Source organism: Agelaius tricolor, unplaced genomic scaffold, assembly GCF_023055355.1.
Source record: "Agelaius tricolor isolate 1412-34295 unplaced genomic scaffold, bAgeTri1.0.p SCAF_16, whole genome shotgun sequence".
NCBI lineage: Eukaryota > Metazoa > Chordata > Aves > Passeriformes > Icteridae > Agelaius > Agelaius tricolor.
In genome coordinates, this window is record NW_027269276.1 from 3,597,896 (window position 1) to 3,613,165 (window position 15,270).

Below are 15,270 nucleotides of genomic sequence, written 5' to 3' on the forward strand. Positions count from 1 at the left end.
CTCTCAAGACAGAGGCACAATCAGATAGGATTTGCTCTTGAGTGAGTCAGAGACTGCAGTGACCTACAAACCAGTTCAGTCACACTGTGGACAAGGCACCAGCAAGGTGGGGTAAAGGGCCACACGAGGATGCCAAGATCAGGGCATGGACTCCTCAGACAAACACCTCCTGTGGGGAGCTGGCCATGAAATAAACAATCAATGCTCCACCAGGTACTCATGTGAAACTGAGACCAAGGGCTGAAAAGGGAGAAAAGGACAAACCTCTTAACCCCCCACTGCCAATCCTACCACAGAAGGGAATCACAACTTTATAAAAAAAGGGGAAGGAAGAAAACATTGTCTCAGGGGCTTAATTAAATTAATTGTCAAAACAATCCAGTTCATGGGACATCCATTTTTTGGACAAGACTGGATAAACTGCTCTGCCTACAGCAATCATCATTCCACAGTTACTACCCCTACGTGCTCATCCCTACTCCCATTTGACAATCTGCGACTTGGTTCCAAAAACTGATTACTGCAATCAGCTCGACTGAGATCATAAAACCCCTGGGAGCTGGGGTGGGAATGAGCAGCAAGGGATGGGCTGGAGGCTGTAACCTGTTACTCTGGCTCTGTCACCACCCTCTGACCACTGCACTGGGAGCTTCCAGGGCTTTATCAGTGTGACAAGTCTACACAGAAATTATGGGGTAAGGTTTTTTTCTCTTAGCAGTATACACAGTGGTATAAAGTTCTTCACATACAATAAACAAGAAATTTTAAAAAATTAAAATTGGACTTAATACACCTCCATCAGAAAAAAAGCCCAATAACAAACAAATTAAGAAAACACAACAACAAAAAATTACCCTTTCTTGCCCTCCAAGAAAGCCCTCCACACTTAAGAGAGAAATTATATGCAAGTAATAGATTCTAGATTATTTTAAGATGAGACGGATAAGCATAATAAAAATATATTAGAACTCCTACACAAACTCACAATTCCACGAGGTTTGGAAGCTTCTGTGCAAGGTTTTCTGGCTGAAAGAGAGTTAGAGATTTTTTAGGTTTCCAAACAAAAACCAGACACACAAACATTGTGTACCCAAGTCATTTTAATCATCATACTACAACATGTCAGCAGGAAAAATGGCAACAAGGAATGTCTATACAATAGCCTGTTTCCATACCCCAAATGTCCATCAGGGCAATCTCAGATGTATCCTGGGTGAGCAATTCACTACTGTACAGAACTACAGCTTAGAAGTGAAATTATCATGTCCTCAGCAAAATGGGAGTCAGATTTCTGAGACTGAAAAGATGGATTACCTCATCTCCTTTTGAAAATATATTCGGATAAATGAGTTAGTTGAAGGGAAGAGATTGCTAAGAAGTTGCAGCCTTTACAGACTTCAAGCAGAACAAGAACTACACAAGATGTCTAACCAGAATGTATTTTATAATGCTGCTAAACTGGGAAATGACCTACAATCTTTGTGTAGCTTGATCAATTACCACCAAGCCAGAACTGCTGAATCCATCAAACTAGATTTTCATATTTACATATTAATATGCATATCATTTCTTAACTGCCAACTGATCCCTAGCTGTAATTCTCTTCCTTGGTGGCATTTATAACCATGAGCACATATCACAAAATTGGCTTCACAAGCTTCAGATGTCGTGTTGGAAACTATACTCAAAATTATTCAAAGTTAAGACAGTTTTATTACTTAAAAAACCTGCTCTAACATAGATTTGTTTCAATGAAAAAAAAAGAGTTACAATACTGATATATGCAGAAATGACTGCATTTCAAAAGCAGCTTGATCACATCATTAAATTCCTGTTAAAACTAGAAATGTTCATGTGAATAAACATGATGTATGTTCCCTTCAATAGCCATATTCTCTAGCATGGATGGCTTTGTGTTCATAACGTGAAGATGGAGAAACAGGCAATATTCAGGTATCAAGCACGCCCGGCGCTGGCCCCGAGCCCCGAGCCCGCATTTGCTCGGAGCAGCGATCGAAGCCTCAGCCCCGCGGCGGTGACGTCACGCGCGGCAGGCGCTGTCGCTGATCCGGCGCTGCCCCCTGGCGGCAGCTCCGCCGCGGTGCAGCGACCGCCCCGGCCGGGCCGGACCCGAGCGGGCAAACACCGCAGCTTAAGCGGGAAAATGGGCTCAGGCACAAAACATCCCAGCCCACACTGACAAAGTGTGGGAAAAGCCCATTTCACTGCCATCCTACTGCCTTTAGTACGATTAGCATGTTAACCTGAACCACAAGCTGCTGCCACCATCCCACCTGCTGCTCTGTCAGAACAGGACAGCATTCTGAGGTAGGAAATTAAAATCAATTACTCTTGATCTTGCTTCCGACAGAGCTAACAAGGCAAACAACTATCTGCTTTTAATAGATGGGGAAATGGGGTACTGGAAGGTTCATGTGATCAAAGATGAACTGAGAAGTGGGAAGATTTGGGGCTGGGATACAGGTGTGCTGTATGGCTCCTTGATCCATTCATTATGTCACAGCACTCCATCACTTCCATCTTGCCAATGGAGACAAAAATGAAATTATTCTTAGCCAAGGTAAATTCTGTCAGAGTAACTATCCCAGACATTTCATAAAAGTCATCTGTCAAGGACAAGAGTCATTTGAGAAGAGTAAAGAACAAAAGCTGATTTAGTCATTTATTTTCAGAATTCTGAAGGAATGAACCAGTGGGACAAAAGTACCACCTAATTTTAGACAAATATGGTTCAGGTCCTGTTTTGATGGTTTTCAATAATGCTCATGCAATTTGAAGTGCTTATTGATGAGCTATTGCTCATCACCTTGCATTAGAGAAGTATAAGACACATCTTCCTTCAATAATTTGTTTTCAAGTATTCTCAGCTGAGATTTCCACTCCCCCCACTGCCCCAGTGTACCTGACTTCCTATGACTGTACTAAAATTGAGAGCACTACTTGTCCTACCAGTAGCGGACATCGAAAAACCTCATTATGAAATTATATTCTGTAAAAATATCTGTGATTTCTGTTTCCCCCAGCTCCTCCTGGTTTTTCCTCTCCATCACCTTTAACCTTTTCTCTCAGGACATGCTCTCTAAAGGTCCCTCACTGCTGCTCTCTAGGTTCTCTCCAGTTCACCCAGGCTGCTCTTGAGTATGAAACTCTGCTCCAGCTTGTGCTTTAACAGCATCAATAATTACTTCCTTCTGCTTTTAATGGAGATTGTGAAACTTTCCACGTTCCAAAAAGACATCTGCCTTTTTTTGTAACATGCTGCTGACTTGATCTATTTTGGTCCACTACAACTTCCAACATCTCTTCTGTAGAACAGATGCTCAGTGAATGACACCCAAATTTGTTTGCCTTGTTCCAACAATAGTGCTGAGCACTTGAATGAGAGCCCAACAAGGCACATTATGAGCAAGTTATCCTGATTGCTGTGAATCTAATCAAGCTCTGCTTCACGCTGTTTGAAAGCAATTTTGCCTAAGCATGACCTACATTTTAACTTTTGTTTCAGTTTCTTTATCTAGGTCTTAACGCTTACATACAAAACCCTCCTTATTGTTTCATCTTTTGAGCAGTGCAAAGTTTGTGAACTTACTGCACTAAATCATCACTGAATTTCACAAAGTGTCAAGGCAGAGCTGTTTACAGCCTTTGGCTAATTTTATAGCAGTTTTGATTTGTAACCATGAATCCTCTTCTCCTGTTAAATTATTGCACATTATTAAGTTACTGCCCAAAACCAGAGTGCTAAAATAATTCTCTACAGTACATGTCAACTTAAGTGACTCATTCAAGATGAAGAAAAGGCATAAAATCTTCAGAATCCTTTCAGCTTTTGGCCCTTAAAGTGGAGTATGGGGACTCATTCTAGGAAACCCTGAAAACTGTACAATTTTGGTGAATTTTAAGTAGTCATGCCCCACAGTTCCTCTACCTCTCATACGCTGGAAGAGCCCACCAAAAAAAAAAAACCCAACAAAACAAACAACAAATCCAAACCAATCAAGCAACCACAAATGAAAACTTGGAGATTTGAGCCTCTTGAGAGTGGCAAGTTCTGACTCTAGCCTATAGAGTCTTACCAGCTCAGAACACCTCTCACAGTTATTTAACTGCCTCACACTGAATTTTGAGGTCACAACATTGACTCAGGGTGAGAATTTCTTCAGTTCAGGGAACAACAACAAAACAAGAAGAAATCCCAGAAGAAAATCCCACATTAACTGTGACATATAACTGTGTTCTCCTGTCAAGAGCAGCCCATAGATACAAGTTTTTACTGGCACCTTAACAGCAGGGCTGGAATTAGACCCTGGGATTGACATTGCCTTGGAAATTAGCACACACCAAGGGAAAAGTCATTCAGCCTAATGAAGAAGTGTAGAAGAAATGTAGAATAGGCTGCATAGCATCATCTAACAGGAGAAACTGACCACTTATGTGAGTAAAATGTATAGGCTAAAAAAAACCCTACAGAACAACAAGCCTGACAAGAAAAGCCCCAGGAGGTCTTGAGAGCTTGAGAAGGGTAACCATAAAATGTCATGAACATCCATCCATTTATTATTCTCTACAAGACCTATGCAAGTTTAAATACTCACATCTTACAGCTGATGGCATCATTCAGGGTCAGATTATCTAGAATATAATCTCTTTTCTTTCTGTTTCAAAATCAGCATTGCTAAGCACACAGACAGTAAACATTGCAACAAAGAGACTGTCGTACCAATGTGGTCAGGGAATTTCTCTTCATGTAAAGTCTCTCCAAGTACTGCAGCCCCTCATCTTTCAGTAACTCCAGAGGGAAGTGATGGAGATTTCGGTAATTCAAGAACAAGTTCTTGTGCCTTTCCAGCTTTGCCTCAGAGATTGTTTTACACAGTTCTGATGCCATGACTAAGCACCACATCTACTGCATGGCCTCTTCGCAGAGCAGAGCCATTTCTAGAAGACAGAAAGAGGAGAAAAGCCCAGTATTACCAAGGTGTAGCTGTGCTTCTTTTGCAGGAAGAGTTCCTGATCACAGATTCTCTGATAATTTATCTAAACACACTTGTTCCAGTTAACATACAAAGTCCCCAGAACATTCACACCATAAGCTGTGTTAGAAGCAAGTCTTGGACTATTTTCTGGATTAAGCTTTAGTGCATTACAGGACCTGAAATAATAAAATCTTTGTTATATTTGTTTATATTTAATGCTTTTAGCTTCATACATGTTCAATGGACCTTTTGGATTATTTTGTCAAAATTGCCACTACAAGAAGAAAATAAAAGCAACTTCTTTTAACCATTACTGATGTCCCACATCCTGTCCCATGTGCTAAAAGAAGAACCCACAGATAAGAAAAACACACAATTAATACAGGATTTTAGTCTCAGGTGATTTAAAATCACCATTATCTTTTAAGGCAGTAAGACAAAAGGCAATGAAAGTTTGAAGTGCTTTCCCATATAAAACTGGTGGAATAATTTACCAGTTTGAAGAGGTAATTGGGATAGATAGGCAGTAAAGCCATTTAAAAATATTACACTAATATATGAGAAATCTGAAACTTGCAGTGAGAAAATTTATAAAGGGTTAGATAAGACAGCAGATTTTCAGCTTGCTCTACTAAAAATAAAACCAGAAAAAACAAAGTGTCAAGCTTTAACTGACAATTTCAACACCAGAAAACAAAAACAGGAAGGCAAATTAAAAATTAACTTGTATCTGAAACCTGACTTTATTCAACTTGTTTTTCAGATATAACCAAAATTCAAGTCATTATTCTGCTGTCTAGATTTAAACAACAACAGCAATGCTGCATCTTTTCAACAATCTCATAAAAAACATAATAAACCCAGACTATTCATTAATTTAAAGTTACCATTTTGCTACAGACTTGTGTATATAAATTAATTGCCATTAACGAAAGGCAAGGACTCAGAACTGCTTCCCACCAATAACATTTTCTATTTTAGTTCAATCCTTCACTGAAGGAGAGGTTTCTAATCATAACAAATATTGGAAGTGAAGGCCCTGAATCATAAATCCCATCTGGTTATAGGCATGGCACACAAAACTCCAGCTAAAGAGTGCCAACCCAACCATACTATTAATCAAACTACTTCATTAGTTTGAGGAGTTCCCTTGATTTGCAGATAACAGCTCTTAGCAGTGATCTGTGTCCTTCTGGAACAAAACACATTTGTGAGGTTTTTAAGAGGTTTTTAACCATTGTCTCTTTATTAGCTGTTTTAGGGAACAGGGCACACATATTGGCCCTTGGCACTCCTAACATTAAAGCTCTCTTAGACCAGAAGAGCAAGGAAATGAAGCCATTTCAATTCCCAACTCTACTTCTGTGATCAGCATTAAAATAATGCCTGGAAAAGTGTTAAAATTTTTAATGGGCATAACCTGAGTATTTATTATTAATACCTCTACAATATAAGACAAGGTAAAGGAAAGCTCATCCTTCTCTGATTTTTTTTTAATCAGAAGTTGAGAAATGACAAAATACACACACAAATATCCAATAGCTTTCCAATTTGTCCAGAGATGGTTTTCAGGTGTCCTGCACTTGTGGGCTTCTCTTCACAGAGCTGTGGCTCCATAAAACAACTGCACATTTAGCCATGGCACACACGGACACACAAACATGCAACGCCACAGATGCAAAGTCCAGTCACAATCTACTTTGGCTCTTACTTCAAAGGAACCTCCTCCACTCCCTTCCACCACCAGCCAAACTTTTCCTCTCTCAATTATCTTTTTCCAAGGAGGAGGTGCAGCCTTACCGAAGAGGAACAGCCACAACCATGCTCTTTAAGGAAAGTAAAAAAGAAGGATGAGGGCTGATAACACCCAGTGACCATGGCCCCGTGAGGGACCGGGACCTTCAGGGAAGGGCGAGGAGGAAGGGAAAGGGGGTACGGGGGAGAGGGGGTGATTTAGGGGAAACAGAGATGGGAAAGGGGGAAAGAAGGGGCAGAGAGGGGCACCAGGGAAGGGGGACACGGGGAAGAAAGGAGAAACGGGGAGACAAGGAGGGAACGGGACAGACAGGGGCGATGGGGCCCGGCCATAGCGCGCACCCCCTCACGGAGCGGTGCCGTGCCCGCGCGGTCCGACGAGCAGACAGCAGGGGCAAAGCACCGAAGACAACCTCCCACCGTCAGGACCCGATCACCTTGGCCCTGTCCCCGTTCCCTCTCGGCCCGGCCGGGTCACAGCCACTCACCGGGGCCGCCGCAGCGGGAGCGGCGCCGCCGCCGGCCCAGGGACCCGGGGGCGGGACGGGCCGGGCCGGGCCGCGCGAGACCGCGGCTGCCGCGCGGCTCTCGCGAGACACTGCCCCGCCCCGCCGCGGGTAGCGACCAATCACAAGGCTCCCTCTCTCCCGCCTCCCTCCGCTAGCCAATGGGAGCGCGCCCCCCCTCAGCGCCACGCCCGCCCCTCGCCGTGGGCTGAGGGGCCGCGGGCGGTCCCGGTGTCCCGGTCTCTGCCGGTGTCTCGGTGATCCCGGTGTGCCGGTCTCTACCGGTGCTCAGATGTTCCGGGTGTTCCCGCTGTCCCCGTTCCTCCCGGTGCGGTTCCATGAGCGAACATGGGGGCTCCACATGCCTCCCCCCGTGTTCACACAGCCCCCGGTGCTAACAAGTCATTCCTGGTTAATCGCTGATAAAGGAGAACATAATTTGCTGATAGAAGTTGTGGTCAGGGACCACCCTCTACCTGCCTTTTATTTCTATGTTAACACAGAGTGGAGGCGCTCAGAGGGTTCTGCCTGCACCCACCACCTGCCCACCACGGACATTTTTACCCATGATAGTTGCCCTGTGGAAATGTTTTGATTTTATGTGCATTCACACGGACTAGGATGACACATAAAGGCTTGTTTGTGTCTTGTCAGTTCTCTGCTGACAGCTAATTCCTTCATCCTCAGGGTATTTAACATCACCGGCTATTAAAAAGTTGCTTTTTGCTGAAGATCACCTCTACAGCTGGCTAAAAAAAGAATCTCAGCTGCAGAATCCTCTTTCCAGTTTCCACAGACAAATTAACATAAACTGGTCCTACCGAGATTCACGCAGCAGGTCTGCAGGGTTACCAAGATGAACACCTTGCAGAAGATATTTCTTCCATGTATTCACATAACTTTCACTTGAAATAAATCAACATGCAGAAAAGCTTGAGATCTTTTCCCTTGCAGACTCATTTCTCTCTTTTTTAGTTCTAAATAAAGAATAGCAGCTCTTAATGGCTCATTTGTCATTTTCCTGCACTTGAAAGACAATAATTGATTGTGACAACTACATTTGCTCCATCTTACTTTGCAATCACAGTCTTTTTGGAGCTGTTTTTTTCAGAAAAAAATAGATAGGGTTTTGTTGAAATAATTTACCCTTCAAAAATCACCATCCTCCATATTTATTATATCACTCTGTATACATGATTTCTTACTGTGGTTGATAGCATTTGTCTGTTTTTTTCAGCTGATGTTACAAAGTGGTCTGCTTGTAGACCACCATGGTTTTAAAAACAGCAAACACATCACACTTCTTAATGTCACTTTGGTCTCACTCTATAAATATCTGAGAAATTAAAAGTTAAGCTTATTTCCGACCAAAGTAGAAGCTGAATATGAGGACTTTTAGCAACATGTTCCTCAGAGAAAATTCAATGTGTCAAACCAAATGTACTTCTCTAGAATATTGAGTCATTGATCAGGACAGAAACTGTGTTTCTGTCTTCTTCTACTGAAATAGAAAAGGAAAGATGAAGCTTTTTTCCTGGGAGACCTGCTCTTAACAGAGCCAGGATACTTAATGTATTTATTTACACATAAGTTGTAATGGTTTGGGGTTTTTTGGTTGGAGATTTTTTGAGAGAGTAACAGGTAGGAGATAAGATTACTGCACTCTGATATTGTTGAGAGCAAATTTTGTCTGTTCTTTTCTGCTCACACCAACACACATCACTTTTTCTTGTGTCTTTCCCCCTGAAAGGTCGCTCAGGATTCTCTTTGTTGTTTTGTGTAGCCTGAATCATCACACTCATTCATTCTGTTTTTTCCCCCTCAGCCAATGCCATGGTGATCTCGGAAAAATGCTGCTCTCAGACCTGAAAGCTGATCCCCAAAGCTCTGATCCTGCCCAGCACAGGTGTCCAGTCTTGCTCGTGTAGTCACAAGGCTAAAAATGATGAGTGGAGCAGGGATATTGGAATCTGATCTTCTGGTGAGGAGACCATTTACCTCATGGTTGCCAAGGCATTCTTATCTAACTTGTCATACTAGTGCAATCTCTCTGCTAAGTAAATGTTACTGTTTTTTTACCCTAATTTAATTCTTATTTTTGTGCTTCTGGGAGCATGGAGGACTTGGCTTTTCCATCTTGCTAAGAAGGATGGCTGATCTTATCTGTGCCTAAAAAGAAACTGATAAAACTTGCTTTGAAATGCCAGTTTAAAGTAGATCTATTCAAGTAGCTTGCAGTTGTTAGTGGCTTGAAGATCCACCATCATCTGGTGGTTTACTGGAACAAATCCAGTGGCTGGAGCAAACGGGCACAGCTTCTCTGGTGATCCCTTGTGTGTGCTGAAATCACACAAGGCAGATGAAGATAGTGTGAATAAAAAGAGATGATGCTATACCAGATTTATTACACAAGGCAACTAATTGAGACTGACAGCTCTGGGAAGATGCAATTGGAAATGCCTTTGCATAGTAAAACTTTATGCCAACATTTTCTTTTGTTTTGCCGAGTGAAACATGAAGAAATTATTTTTATTGAGGTTTTTATGACAAGTTTCCTAGCTCTCAATGTCACAGACCTACAAGATCCAAAGTATCTCAGTGAATTTCTGAATCTGAGTCCTGAACACTGTGAGGTTCTGCCTCCCTAATAATCCTGCATGAGTCTTTTCCACCCAGTGCTGTGGATACCACTGATATTGAATCATGTGCATTAAATTAGACTTTGTAAATTTGGAATATGATAAAAATACCCACTTCGCAATTAAAGGTCAGTTTTTAGCAGCAGGAAAATTCAGTGTGATTGATGCATGACAGCAAGAGAATTTTCCTTTAAGGTCAGGTAATTACCAAGTATTTTTATTCTCTGCTCTTCAGTGTGTCAAGTAGCAGTACAAAATAGGCTATCTTGGAGATCACCATGTTTTGAGAATTATGGTGAGGCACAAATCCATCAGTAAACACTGAGCTCATGCAGCTATGCCTGGTACAGAGAGGTGCTGTGGGCTGGAGGAATCTTCTAGGCACAGATCAATCCAGTGATCAGCAGATGGAGTTTCAGCTTTCTTTAGGTTCTGGTGTGTACAAGTGTTAGCACAAGTGTGTGAAGCAGTAGTGACCCAGCCTGCTGCATGTGCCAGCTCTCACAGCCAGAGAACATCTTTCCCATGCTCAGACTGGAGAAGAATCTGCTTAACACATGCTTGGGACATTTGCAGTGGTCAAGGAAAATGGCAGAGCTCTCCTGTACATGGCAGGGTTCCAGCACAGGGGCTGAATGCTTTGTGCTGTCCTACTGTCTTCTGCTTATTGCTAGAAAATAAACATTGCCTGGAATTTTGGAAGCTCTTATGCAGTTCAATAGCAATTTCATTTTCTGCTCTTACAGACACCAAGGGGTGGTTTTCTTCCTTATCTAAAGACTAATAACTTCCATTTCTTCAATTTCTTCTATTGTTCTTTGAACAAGAGCCGAGGGCCTTGTGTCATCATCAGGTTCTGCAAAGACTTGAAGAAGAAAACAGAACATTTCCAGTTTGCACCCTTTCTTGTAGAATTTCAAATCTTCATTCTTCTTACCCTTGTTTTCACTTCACACTATCTTACATAAGATGTTTTCAGTCAATCCAGATTTCATATACATAATGATACAAGATTCAGTTGGTATAAATGTCAAGAATTTTGGCTCTATTCTTTCCACAGGAGGTTTATTTTGCATCATGCATCATTTGTTGATTTGTCTCTTGTACCAGAAAGAAGTAAACTCTCTAAAATGTTTGGTCTTTACTAATGGAGAAAGAATCCATTCTCCAGAAAGTCCTTGTTCTTCTTAGGAAGTCTTTTGTAACTTTCAGTTAGTAATTTTGGTTTAGGGACAAAGCTCTCTTATTGGAGTGGAATAGAGTTACAGTGACTCATCACAGTACTGCTGACTTTGATTCCATAAATGCTTTAACTCTGGCTTTCTGCAGCAGTACAAAAGTGGGAAGGCAGATGGAGCTCCTGCACACCGAGTGCCAGCATGCCAGTATTCAACCTTTAGACATCATCCACCTTTGGCTCAAGCCTTTTTATTTTCAGTTTATTCTTTATTGTATTTGTTAAACTCTAACTGACTCCTTTTTTCAATGGCACAGTAATGCTAGTGAAAAACCTAATTTCAAAGGAAGTTATTTGCACTGCCTGGAATGCTTCAAATCAGCATTGCTCAAAATGGAAGCTTTTAAAACAGTTTATTGCTAATTTTTGAGGGAAATTTCCTGGTAATCACGTTGATTCTGTTGTGTGATAGACTCCCGAAGAAGTAATAGAAAGCACTGGTCATTTGGACAGGCTGCATTTGCAATGGAGCAACCCTAATGCAGAATAAGCAAGCAGTGGATTTTGTCCCTGATCATGCAGCTTCTGCTCATTCTAAATTCCCACTGATCTAATTAATCTCAATTGGAAAAAGAACAATGCCTCACTGACTGCCCCAGAAACCAAATTCCTCTGTTAATGTGTTAAGCAAATACAACAATAGGCAGAATCAACATTTCTGCCTCTGCTCCATGGGGAAATCTCAATAAGGGATCACTGCAGAGGTACCAAACCAGCAGCTCCCCATGGCTTTTCAGCTCTTAGTCCTTTAAAGACTGTGAAAGGAGCAAGAGGCTGATGTGGAGGTATTTTGTGTTACCTCTTGTTGACAAGATAATCATGGCTTTCAAATTAATTTTAATTAACCAAATACTATTTTTCAACTTGCTGACATTTCTATATGTCACAAATGCATTAATGAAAAAAATTTTGTTTATTGTTTGGAATTCACTTTATGAAACTCTTTAAACTTGACTGATTTGGTTAAAGTCACTTAAAATATTGTCTCCAGTTTTGCTTTGTTCAAACCAATAAAGTAGTAAAACTTGAATAGCAAATTTAGACAGCACATGGACACTTATTATTTTCAGGCAACAAATAGCATGAAATGTTCTTTGGTCTATCTTTATGTGTCCTCAATAATATTATTTTTTACTACCGCCCTCAGCTGCCATCAAAGCTCTGTGGTGGTGATTTCTCTCCATCCTTCTGCCTGCCCCAGGTTTCCTTTCTTTTCATCTTCACTGCATTTCCCTTCAGTCCAGCTGACAGATCTTCTGAATTCATAATAATTGTCAAAAAATTCCCAAGTGTTTCTAATGATTCGTTGGATCTAATTTGACCAAAAGTTGTTATTAATTCAACTGAAATCAGTAGTTTTAACATTAAGCATTAATTATTCTGAAGTTGTTCCTTCTTCCAGATACCAAACCTACTCCAATTCTTGTATCTATGTTCTATTGCTGCCTAATGTTATTTTATTTTTTCTCTTAGCCATTTCTTCTTCCAAGAAATCCCATGATCTGGTGTTGAAACAAATTCATATCTTGTAGAGAGACTCCATATCATCAGCAAAGCTCCATTGTTCCCATAAATTTACTTTAAAAATTTGATAAAATATTAAATCCCTATACTCTCACCCACACAGTTCCATAATTTTAGCACATATAGGCTTGAAATGAAAGTATTTTAGTGACTATACACACACTTGAAGTAACATTTTTATCTATTTATGAGATGTTTGTATTTCCTATGGAAAGGTTTCAAGTGAGGTGCCAAATGTCTTGGTTGTATAAGGTGACCAGTTTTGTAATTTAATTCTGCCATTCATTTCTGAAGGGTGCTAACTCTGTGACCTGTTACATTATGATAGAAATGAGGCAGGTGGTGAGCTATTTTTCATTCCAAGGGAATATAAATAGTGAAGGGGGGCAGCATGGTGTATATGCAGCTCTTTGATTTATGCAAGCATATTGTGGAACTTGTTTGAGGGAAGTCAGATATAGAAATCTTCTGTTCCTGAGACCAGTGGGAGATTTGCTTTTAGAGACCTTGCTGGGTCTCTCCTTTTCATGTCAACCATCCATCTGGTTACAGCTGGGATCTGACCTTTCTTTTTATTGAACACTCTAGGAATAGCTTAAATATACACCAGGATGCTCCACGTGTTGGGAAGACACTCGATAGGCTGTTTCCTGTCAAACACACAATTTCTAGTTTTTGAGAAAAGCCAAAGATCTTTCTTTTCTTGTTAATGCTGTGTTTCCTCTCAGAAATCTTTCATGGGAATTCTTGAGCACTTTGTCCTGAGAGCTCTGAGTCAGGAACCACAGTCCAGGCACACTGGGCTGGGGAGCCCTTAGGCAGTGGTCAAGGTCTTGGACTGCTGACTGTGGGTACTTTTTTCCAAGTCCACACCTCCTTCCTGCCTTTGTCACATTTGCACCACAACACTGATAAAGATCTTTCCACATTATAAAGTCATGGCACAATATTTGTTACCAGCTCCCCCTTTGCTTGGTGTAAGGAGTGTTTGGGACAAAATGTCTGTGTCTGGCAGAGCTCTGCTCCCAGGGAGCTGTTCCAGGCCATCTGTCTGGAGCAGGGTAACATCTTCTGCCTGACCAAAGGAGATAATTCAGCCTTCATTCAAAAGTAAAATGAAGACTCAGAGCCATTTCTCCTGAAACGATTTCACTGAACCTATTTTTCATTTTCCACCAAAGGCATAGGAAAAACAGCCATATAGACTCTTCCAGAGATTAATGGCCCCAAAATTCTGGGCCAGTGAAATAATTAGGTCTGTTAAACCCTTTTTGTGCTTTTAGCATCATGGTCAATGAGTTCAAGTTTTCAAATACGCATTATATACTTAGAACAGCTCTCCTCTATAGTGATGGCACCTTCATAGCCCTAAGCCAGGAAGAGACATTGCTACAAATTAGAAATAGCCCCACCAATACAGCTACAGCTTCATTACAATCCTTAAATTAATGAGTGTTTCTTTCATAAAATAGAAGCCAGCCAACCAGCCACATACAAAACACAAAATTTGCCTACTGAGGAATAAATCCCTGTCAGCATCTCAGTGCTGCACTCTGGTCCCATGTTGGGTAGGACTATGGACAGACACACTGCTATCAGGAAATAATTTAATTTTATTTAGATGTTTGAAAAACATCTAAAACCAAAGGAGAAATTTATACCAGAGTTCTTTTGTGTGGTTTATATTTTTAAAAATGGGTATTCTCTGTGTATATCCAGTCCTTAGAGGTGGCTAATCTGTAATGTGACTCCTGACAAATGGATCAGTCTGGATTTGGAAAGCCATGTGGATTAGTGCACCATGATTTGGCATCTATGTTTTAAAAAATCAGTCTAAAAAGTCTTAATATTCCCCTAAATAAGTGGAGAAAGAGAGAAAACTGATATTAGGAAATGGAGAAGCCCACTTCCCTGAAAGATTTATGTGGTAGAGTATGCCAGCCTTTAACAGCATATGTCAAGTGTGTAGAGGTTGATGACAGGGTATGTTCTATTCTGCTGATGGGAGGGCTCAGCTCTCAGTGACTTTGGCCATCCCTGAAGCAGAGAAAACCAGGGCAGTGAAGCAAATAACTTTTTCCTACTTCCATTTGCAGGTGTTTCCTCCCTGATCTCTTCACCACACATGCCTGACTTCCAGAGCAATTCAGGGTGAATGGCAAATCCTTTGTGTTTGAAAAACTGTCCTTTTCCTTTGGTTTCTGTCCTGAAACCACATGAAACAACCACTAAAGATACTCTTCCTGACTGAAAGACAAAGTCAAGGACCAGTGCACAGCAACAGCATGGAAAGAGAACAGCAAAGTTAATAGATAAAAGCATCACAACATAAGGGCTTAAAAGATTCCCAGTGTTCTGACCTCTGCTGTCAAAAAGTCTGAGTTCAATACCTGACAGGAAAAGAGTCCAAAACCCACAGAAGATGAACCATGCAAAGGGGACTTTCCTTGTTCAGTAGGGACAGAAGTTATGCCTTGATATTCAGACACAGTGAGTATTTGTTGTAGGGTGCTCTGTTAATTTAGCTACAGCACGTTGTCCTATTTGATTTATTCAGATTTTTCACTTTTATCTTTCCTCCTCAAATTCTACCTGTGGCACAGAACTCAGCA

The 15,270-nt window shown here is 41.1% G+C and overlaps 1 protein-coding gene across 7 annotated transcripts in view; it reads right to left on the reverse strand.

The window, feature by feature from the left end:
• Positions 1-7,373, reverse strand: part of LRRC28 (leucine rich repeat containing 28) — a 52,398-nt gene extending 45,025 nt beyond the window's left edge. The window contains exons 1-4 of one of the 7 annotated variants that reach the window (XM_071441249.1): positions 7,241-7,373; positions 6,709-6,823; positions 4,742-4,959; positions 986-1,026 (exon numbers count right to left, since the gene is read on the reverse strand). In XM_071441249.1, the coding sequence (XP_071297350.1) occupies positions 986-1,026; positions 4,742-4,924 (224 nt within the window). In that variant the 5' untranslated portion in view covers positions 4,925-4,959; positions 6,709-6,823; positions 7,241-7,373. The other 6 variants (XM_071441251.1, XM_071441250.1, XM_071441252.1 and 3 more) reach the window with 6 other exon arrangements.
• Between the last annotated feature and the right edge of the window lie 7,897 nt (positions 7,374-15,270).